We start from the raw sequence: 9,618 nt of genomic DNA, 5'->3' as shown, positions 1-9,618 counted from the left end.
GGATCCAAACGGCTTATGATTAGGTGACACAAATGTTTTGTAGGAAAGATATGATTGTGTGATAGAAAGACGATGTTTAATAATCAGTAAATATTGAAACAAAATAATAATAAATTCATTATAAAGAACATACCAAAATGTCTTTAGTTACTGATAGCTAAATGGTTCATTTGGAGAATAAAGAAAAATGGGAGAAACCAAATATGCAACTGCACACTAATCATTAGTGTCTGTTCCTGGCAGTGATATTTTAACCAGCTTCTAATTCTTCCTTTTTATATGCAACAGTTTCAACAGAATAATTGGAGCTGCAAACCTTCTAATTATTCTGTCCAACTATTATGTGAACTAGTATTTCAATTCTGACCAAAAATGTTTAAGTCCCCTTAGTGCCCAGTTTCTCAATCGCCAGCCCGAAATATATTTTAAAAGGTTTTGTCACTACACCATTCTAATCAGCTTTGCACAGAAAGCAGCTGCAATTCTGAAATAGTACATGTTTCTATTAAATGGGTGCTGTTATAAGATCATAAAAGAATTAGAAATGGATGGAAAATTATAGTAATTATCAACAGAATGCTAAGGCAAATTCAATTGTTCGTTAATATAAACATGGTGAAAACAATATCTTTGATGTGTAGATTAAATCTTCTTTGAAATTTGTTTTTATCAATGTTTCTAATTTATATAATTTTTGATTGCACTAACTTGGAGTCTGAATTTTTTCTTTGAAAGATACTCTTCATCAGAAATTTAGTGCCTTGCCTTCACCTGAGAGAGAGCTTAGATTTATAAAACTGAAGAAGGCTGTAAAACATGGCTTAGGTATGTTCGTTCGGTGCATTTGTTTGATTTATCTACAGATGAAGAGTGCTAACAGCAGTTAATATGACTAATGCCTACACAATTTTACAGTGAAGATCAAGAAGGAATATGTATTTGTTTTCTGAATAATAAAGGTCACCATCCTCTGACTAGGTGAATTCTAAACTAGAAACCGTCAAAAAGTGTTTTTCCCCCTTGCATGACCTAATAATAGCAAAAGTATAAGAAAGCACATAATATGAAATGCTCAGTGTCACAATGTGTTTCTTTTTGTGTCCTCTGGGATAAAAGGTGACCAATTAAAAGTATCTTATTAATGTCATTAAAATATCCTATGAATATTATTTAATTGCTCTTTCAAAATAGGTTTTCAAATTGTTGGTGGAGAAAAAACTGGCAAACTCGACTTAGGAATTTTTGTCACTACAATAATGCCAGGAGGGCCAGCAGAGTTGGATCAACGTTTAAATCCAGGTATATCTATATTGCAAATGATCCTTAGGAAAGGAGGAGTTGAAATTCCTCAGCTCTTCTATTACATAGCCTGGCAGACATGATCAGGAAGATAGGCTGAGACTCTGCAAGCCATGAAAGAGGCATAAGTTCCCACGCATGTACCATAGTAGGGGAGATAAGGGCAGAGACTTCGAGTGCAATGTGTTTTAACACACTCCAAGGCCCTGAAGAGATCCAGTGGTTACCTGTTGGGAGTCCAGCATAAAATTGTGACCGTGATTAGAAAGGAAGTGGGGAAGGCAGTTAGTTCTCTTTCAAGTATTTAGATATGATACCTTTACAAAGTAGCTGTTTAATTCTTTTCTGGGGTAGAGAGAATATACCCCTACTTGTCAGTCACTTTGCAGCCCAATTAATGGATTCTGCATCAAGTAATGACCAACATGTGCACGTGGTGCTTTGTCTTCTAACGGTATGTGGAGACATGAAAATTTTTAAGCTTGTGGGCATTTCCTCTAAAGTCTGTACCAATGTTTAGACACAGCATATTTGGGAATAATTGAGTTCCTTTATCTTTAACAGTCATGATGCGTGGACAATTTTTATAATGCAGATACTTTCCTTTTTGACTATTTTAATACCACACAATGGACATCAGCTTAACTAGGTCATTTTAATTTTTTTTAAAAAGTTTCCATTCAATATTTTATTCAAAATGAGTTCTTAAATTCAGTGATTGAACTAATTGTACGTGAGCACAGTTGCATTTCTATGAATTCGAATGTTGTGAAATTCCATATAGTTTTAGCTTGCTGCAAGATATAAAATTATTTCAGCCTCACCTTTTAAGATGCACCAAAAATGCTTGCAATATTGCTGTTTGCTAAATAACCTCTGTGTTTTCATGTCTGTAGGTGATCGCCTGATATCTGTAAATGGCATCAGTTTAGAAGGCATTACCCATGACAGAGCAGTTGAAATTTTACAAAATGCCCCTGAAGACGTGACCCTAGTGGTGTCTCAGTTGAAAGAGAAACTTTATAGAGGAACCGATTTTTCTTCAGGTACTAAATCTGCATTTCAAAACTCAAAATCTCAAGTCTTAACTATTAAAACCTGAATATGCTGTTACGTGTGTTCATTGTACCATACTGCAAGGTAACCTAACAAACTTTAAATTTCTTTCCTTGGGTTTCCTCATCTTCAAAACCTTGAACAAGAACGATTGATGATGAACAATGACCAGGAAGAGCTGTGCAGTATTGTACAAGTGTAGTTCATATTCTTCATATATTTGGCCTTTTGGCAGTTGAATTGGATTTGGCAGCTACCCAATTAATCCTATATTTTCTATATTTTTGAATCGACCCCTCACGATAGAACTTACACTGGCATTAAGGCAGAGATTTTATACAAGTGTCAGCATTTTAAAGCAGTGGGAGCTAATACGTTACCAAATATTAAAGTTTTACATGATTCAAGCTTTGCCCATATCACTGAGTCCACCATTTGAGAACAAGTACGCAGATATGACTAAAACAACTCTAATTAAAGACCAATTATGAGTAGACTTCATTTCCAAATTATGCTAGTTGTCACTGAATACCATTAAGCTGGCTATGGAGAAGATAGGAACATAAACAATAGGAACAAGAGTAGGCCATTCAGCTCCTCAAACCAGCACCATAATTTTATTAGATGTTGGCTGATTTGCCGTGCCTCAACTCCATGTTTATGCTAACTCCTCATAGCCCGTAACTCCTCAAGGTTTCAAAAAAAACCTATCTGATTACTTCTTAAATACCTTCAATAGCCTCGCCTGTTCACCTCTCTGGGATAGAGAATTCCAGACATCTGCTGCTCTGATTGAAGAAATTTCTGTGTGCTGTGGTTGGTTCTCTCACCGAGCTGGTGCATTAGTTCACAGATGTTTCATTACCCTGCTGGGTAACATCATCAATGCAGCCTCCAAAGAAGCGCTATTGTGTTCCCCTGCCTAGTATTTAACTTTGGGGTCTGTTGGAACTGATAACCTCGTTTTCAGTTTTCCTTCGCAGTGGTGTGTATATATAGGGTCAAGTTCTGTGTGTTTGTTGATGGCCTTCTTGGTGGAGAACCAGGCCTCTAGGAATTCCCGCGCTTGTCTCTGTTTGGCCTGTCGTAGGATTCTGGTGTTGTCCCAATTGCACTGGTGGTTCTCCTTATCCATGTGAATGGAGACGAGTGAGTGTTGGTCGTGTGTTTTTGTTGCTACTCGGTGTTCATGTACCCTTGTGGCCAATTATCTTCCTGTCTGTCCAATGTAATGTTTGTCACAGCCCTTGCATGGAATTTTGTACATCTCTGTTTGGCCTGTCCTAGGATCCTGGTGTTGTCCCAATCAAACTGGTGCACAAAATTCTATGCAAGGACTGCAACAAACATTACGTTGGACAGACAAGAAGAAAATTGGCCACAAGGGTGCATGAACACCAAGTAGCAACAAAAAGACACGACCAATACTCACTGGTCTCCATTCACATAGATAAGGAGAACGACCATTTCGATTGGGACAATATCAGGATCCGAGGACAGGCCAAACAGAGACAAGCACGGGAATTCCTAGAGGCCTGGTTCTCCACCAAGAAGGCCATCAACAAACACATCGAACTAGACCCTATATATACACCACTGTGTAGGAAAACCGGAAATGAGGTCATCAAATCCAACGGACCCTAGAGTTTAAATACCAGGCGGGAAAACACAACAGCGCTTCATCGGAGGCTGCACTGATGATGTTACCCAGCAGGGTAATGAAACGTCTGTGGAACAACGAACCAGCTCATCGAGCAAACCAACCAAAACATCCACAACCTGAGCTGCAGATCTACTCAAGAACCATTTCTATGTATTTCCAATTTAAAATAGTGTCCCCTTATTCTGAACTATGTCCACTTGTTTGAGATTTCCTAACGAGTGGAAACACCTTCTCAACATCTGCACTGTCACCCCCACCCCTCCCCGCCAAGGCTTGTGTAAAGTTTCAATCAGATGACCCCTCATTCTTCTAAACTCTAATGAATAAAGGCCTAACCTGTTTAACTATTCTTTATCAGTAAACTCCTACATCCCAGGAATACAGCCTAGTGAATCACTCTTGAGCGGCCTTTAATGCCAATCTGTCCTTTCTTAAATTTGGGGGACCAAAACTGTATAGCAATCCTCCAGGTGTGGTCTTACCAACATCCTGTGCCATTGTAGCAAGATTTCCCTATTTTTAAACTTCAAACCTCTAGCAATAACGGCCAAAAATTATTTTGCCTTCTTAATTACTTGCTACTCCTGCATGCAAAAGAAAACCTAGATCCATTTTGTGCTGCACTATTTTGGAGTCTGTCTCCATTTAAATAATAGTCTGCCTTTTGACACTTCCTACCAAGGTGTATAATCTCACACTTTTTGCTCTGTTAAACTCTGTCTGCCAAGCTTTTACTCATTCACTCAACCTATCTATATTTCAGTTCTGAAGAAGAGTCATACCAGACTCTGTTGCAGTTTGCACAGATGCTACCAGACCTACTGAGTATTTTCGGTCGTTTCTGTTTTTCCAGATATGTGTGAACTCGTCTCCTCAGACATGAGGACCAGCTCTAAACTTTAACAGTATTACAGAGACAAAAAAGATGGGCTCGAGTATTTTGGTATTTAAGTAGGACAGCAAAGTGTTCAATAGATTTAATTATAGCTGGCTGCAAAACGTCCAGCTGATTTTAAATAGCAGAAGTTTGCATTGCGCAATCAAATGGGTTTGGTAAGCCTCCCTTTAAGATGTAATGAGAGAAGAGCCCGCACTCTATATGTTTTAAATTTGTAACGGCGATCGAACTTTAATTGGGAAAGGGGTCTCATGAGGTTTATAGTTTGCAGTATCAAACTGTGTGTTTTTATTTTATTCTCACGCACCTCCTCTGAATGGAAAAAGGAATGAGGAACAAGTCTAGAAGCCCTTGCCGTAATTTAGGAAGACGGGATTATGAAGAAGTGTCATCTTCGGAAGAACATAATGGATCATTTGATCATCATAGAACTCATCCTGTAAGAACTTCTGTTCCACCTGAGCAAAAACGAAGAGTAAGTACAAGCTCCCAGGACTCCAGAACTGAAAGTGCAGGGCTTTCACAAAGCCAAGTACATGGTTTCTACAAAAATCGAACTATCTCTAGAGCACCACAATGTGCTGATTACGAAGGAGTGTCTGCACTAATGGAAATGAGGCAGGATATGATTCAGAATGTTTTGGACAGCACAGGACCGTTAAGCAGTACTAATGTTGAAACACCTAAAGAGACAGATTGCTCGGACCGAGGTGACTCTGACATGGATGAAGCAACTTATTCCAGCAGTCAAGAGCAACAAAGTTCAAAAAAGGTGAATGTAATTTTTGTCATCTTTGGCCAGTTTGCCTTTTTCCCATCAGTCCCCACCTGCCCCACTATCCCTGTGTCAGTAAGCAAACAGCATATTGCAAAATTTTCTGTGCATTCTAGTGGTAGCAACAAATTTTTTTTTAAAAAATGAATTCCTGTTTGACTTTATAACCAAAAAAATCCAACCATAATGTCCGTGAAAATTTTCATTAAATCTTTTGTTTATTACCAGTGGTTCTCAATACTAGGTCCATCAGGCATCCTGAAGCAAAAGCTTTCCTATGTTTCTGATCTTATTTAGCCCATAGCATTGTGTGTCTTGGCATCGTGAGTGCACATCTAAATATTACTCAAATGTTGTGTGGATTTCTGCCTGTACCATCCTTACAGGCAGTAAGTTCCAGAATCCCTCCACTCTCACAGCTCCACTAAATGTCTTGCACCTTTCCTTAAATTTATGCCCCGAGACTTTGATCCCTCCATCAAGGGGAAAAGTTCCTTCCTGTCTGCTGTATCTATGCCCCTTATAGTTAGTGTACTTGAAAAATAACTTGTCATTTCCTTTATTTTGCCTACAGCTATCCTTTCATGCCCCCTTTTTTTTATGCTCTCCGAATTTCTATTTTAAGCTCTCCCTTGCACATTTCAAAACACTGGAGAAATAATATTCCTGAACCGAAACAGTACCCTGGATAGTTCATAAACACAGATCAAATCTAGTTGTATTTTAAGTATTGCTATTTAAACTAATTTCAACTTTATTCACATACAGGATTCTGCAGCAGATAAGGTGAAAAGAAGAGGTTTTCCTGATGCTAAACAAAGCACTTTGCTAAAGCCAGGAGATATTTTCGAAGTGGAGTTGTCAAAAATAGAGAACAGCTTGGGCATTAGTGTCACGGTACTGTTTGGCAAGGTTTTCAACATTCTGTTTCTCTACTTTATGAAATATTAATATTAAAGTATTTAAATTTAGATTCGGTATGATAAATTTCAGAAATGACTGGACAACAGGACCAAATACAGTAGCATCACAAACATTTGTGATAACAAGGTGTAGAGCTGGATAAACTCAGCAGGCCAAGCAGCATCAGAGGAGCAGGAAAGCTGATGTTTCGGGTCTGGACCCTTCCTGAAGAAGGAATTCTCCAGATTCTCTAGCATCGGCAGTTCCTACTATCTCACAAACATTTGTGATATTCTTTACTATTAAAATCAATTGGAAACCTATAGCAGCTGATTTTCCATTGTCTGGACACTGAATGGACAGGGGTACCCAAGATGTGCTCGACCTGCACAGGTCTTGAAGGACTAACATTTGATGTGACAAGGGTTTTACTGTTGCCTGGTCACACCCTTAACACAGTTATGCTCTCTATGCTGTGATATTGCCAATGGTCTCGGGCAGAAACAGTTGCAGACTTGAGAGGTCTACTCCCCCAAGATTCTGGGTTACCATACACCTGTTATAAAATAACAGCCAGAAAATATACTGGCCCATAGAATGAGATTGTGATTGTAAGTGGACCTTTCAAAACATTGCCTGAATTTATATACTTTCTTAAAGTTTCTCTGATACTGTGGGAACACCAACAAAACCAACAAACCAGCCATAACGATAATATCTAATATAATTTTGTTGTCTTTTAAGTGTACGATTTCTGTGACTCTATATCCTACCTAATGGTGAGATGATTAAGCTGTAACATTACTCCAATTAAGGCCTGACATATTTCTTGAATATCCATGAATTCCTTGTTTGCATATTTTGTGCCCCCATGTAGACCGTGTCCCAATGTAGAAACTCAATGAATAATTTCCTTTCAGAATAGCACATTTAATCTTCACTCCCATCTTTCAAAATCTTTGTTTTTTGTTGACATCAGTCTCTGATTTTTCCTTGATTAAATGATTTTAGCATTTAGTGGGCATTATCTCCGCTATTGTTTTCCCAAGATGCACAAATTCACAATTTTCTGAAGTAACTGAGAGCCACCTATCTGCCCAGTGCACTAAGCTATGTTCTCTTGCAATTTTACACATAATTTTGCTTTTTGATATCAACACGCTATAAGACCATGCCTTTATTAAAGAAAAGATTTTGCAATATTCTCACAGGTTAGTCAACTGTCTGTGGGTATCTTCCATCATATGAATTTGCAGTATTTTTGTCTAGGGTGGTATTAACACAAGTGTGAGACATGGTGGGATTTATGTAAAAGGCATTATACCAGGTGGAGCTGCTGAAGCTGATGGACGTATTAAGAAAGGTAAGTTGTCCATACATGGTAATCAGACTATGTAAATGAATAAATTCATTTTAAATTGCTTTTCTAGATTGTAACCTAATGTTAACCTTCTGTTTAAGAAAATTTGTGTTTTCTTTCACAAAATAATGGTCTGCAATTTTTAATAACTACTCAAACTATCCAACTACCAAATTTCAGAAATATCTTTTAGTTCAGAGATTAGATTGTTTCCGCTCGTTGTAATGATAATCGGACAGTGTTACATGGAGAAATAGAAATAGTTACATATTTGTAGAGTGTACACTTACACACACAATTAATATCTATAGAGTCAGAGGTCACGGAAACAGAACCTTCGGTCCAATTCGTCTGCACTGACCAGACATCCCAGTCTGACCTAGCATTTGGCCCATATTCTAAATGTTGTAATTGTACCTGCCTCACCACTTCCACTGACAGCTCATTCAATACACGCATCACCCTCTGCATGAAAAAGTTACCCCTCGGGTCCTTTTTAAATCTTTCCCCTCTCACCTTAAACCTATGCCCTCTATTTTTGGACTCCCCCATCCCCCATTACTCAAATCCGGCAACATTCTTGTAAATCTTTTCTGTACCCTCTCCAGTTTAACAACATCCTTCCTATAGAAGGGCAACCAGAATTGTACGCAGTATTTTAAAAGTGGTCTCACCAATGACCTGTTCAACTGCAACATGAGTGTCAATCATTTGTGTATTGTTTTCTGTGGCTTGTTTAAGGTATTTGTAGAGATACACGTTTGATTAAAATAAATTCTTTGATGATTTAACAATCTGTTTTATACTTGCTGGAGTAGTTCAGTAATTCCTCATGCAATATTATAGTTGTATTCCTGAAAAGTGTAATAAAAATGTCAATGTTAAGTAAATCAGATTTTCCTATTATGACCTGCAAAAGTTATGTTTTTCATGACTTTTCTCATCAGGAAAGCATTTGATCCTGTAAGTACCCTGTAATGCTGTACATTCCTTAAATCTTATCTATAAAGAAAATGAGTTTTAAAATAAATGTAAAAATATAAGAGCAACATACTAACTCCTACCTCCAAAACACTTCAGCTTACTGATGCGATTGCTCCCAACCTCCCTCCCCATGCTTCCTCTAGCTGCCTATTACCTCTCCTGAAGCTTTCCAGTGACAAGGGCTCGGGAGTGGGGCAGCAAGTGAAACTGCAAGTGGAAGGGATGGGACAGAGAGGTGATGAGGAAGTTGGGAAGCAGGATGGTGGTAAGGGGGATGGTAGGGGAACAGGAGAGGCCACTCCAAAGTGGAACCAATGGGACAACATGACACTGTATTGGCTTGGCATAAAACAATGCTGAAAGAGAAATCCCAGCGCTCGGTGCACATACTGACCACGTTCTATCTGCAGTGTTGAAGTAGGACAACTTATTGAATGCTATAAATATGTAGAATAGGTATTTTAGCTAAAAATCTTTGCTCAGTGATTTCACTCTCACCTCCAAGACAGAAGGCCATCAAGTCATTCTTTATTCCTGGGACTTGAGCAAGTAATTGAAGTTGATGTTTCACTGTAGCACTGAGGGAGTATTGCACTTATGTATGTGATGCAGGCAGTTAACCCAGGCTCCATCTGCCCCCTTGGAAGATCTTGCAGTGCTATTTTAAGGAAGAACAGTGA

At 38.4% G+C, this 9,618-nt stretch overlaps 1 protein-coding gene across 1 annotated transcript in view; it reads left to right on the top strand.

Moving 5' to 3' along the window:
• Positions 1-9,618, top strand: part of ptpn13 (protein tyrosine phosphatase non-receptor type 13) — a 190,343-nt gene that overhangs the window by 97,227 nt on the left and 83,498 nt on the right. Inside the window, exons 13-18 of the mRNA XM_048604393.1 lie at positions 718-825; positions 1,192-1,299; positions 2,196-2,345; positions 5,243-5,688; positions 6,460-6,588; positions 7,864-7,957. Coding sequence (XP_048460350.1) covers positions 718-825; positions 1,192-1,299; positions 2,196-2,345; positions 5,243-5,688; positions 6,460-6,588; positions 7,864-7,957 — 1,035 coding nt within the window. The remainder of the gene's footprint in view (positions 1-717; positions 826-1,191; positions 1,300-2,195; positions 2,346-5,242; positions 5,689-6,459; positions 6,589-7,863; positions 7,958-9,618) is intronic.

Source organism: Rhincodon typus, chromosome 1 (assembly GCF_021869965.1).
Source record: "Rhincodon typus isolate 14 chromosome 1, sRhiTyp1.1, whole genome shotgun sequence".
NCBI classification, from domain to species: Eukaryota; Metazoa; Chordata; class Chondrichthyes; order Orectolobiformes; family Rhincodontidae; genus Rhincodon; species Rhincodon typus.
This window is presented reverse-complemented; position numbering and strand designations above follow the sequence as displayed.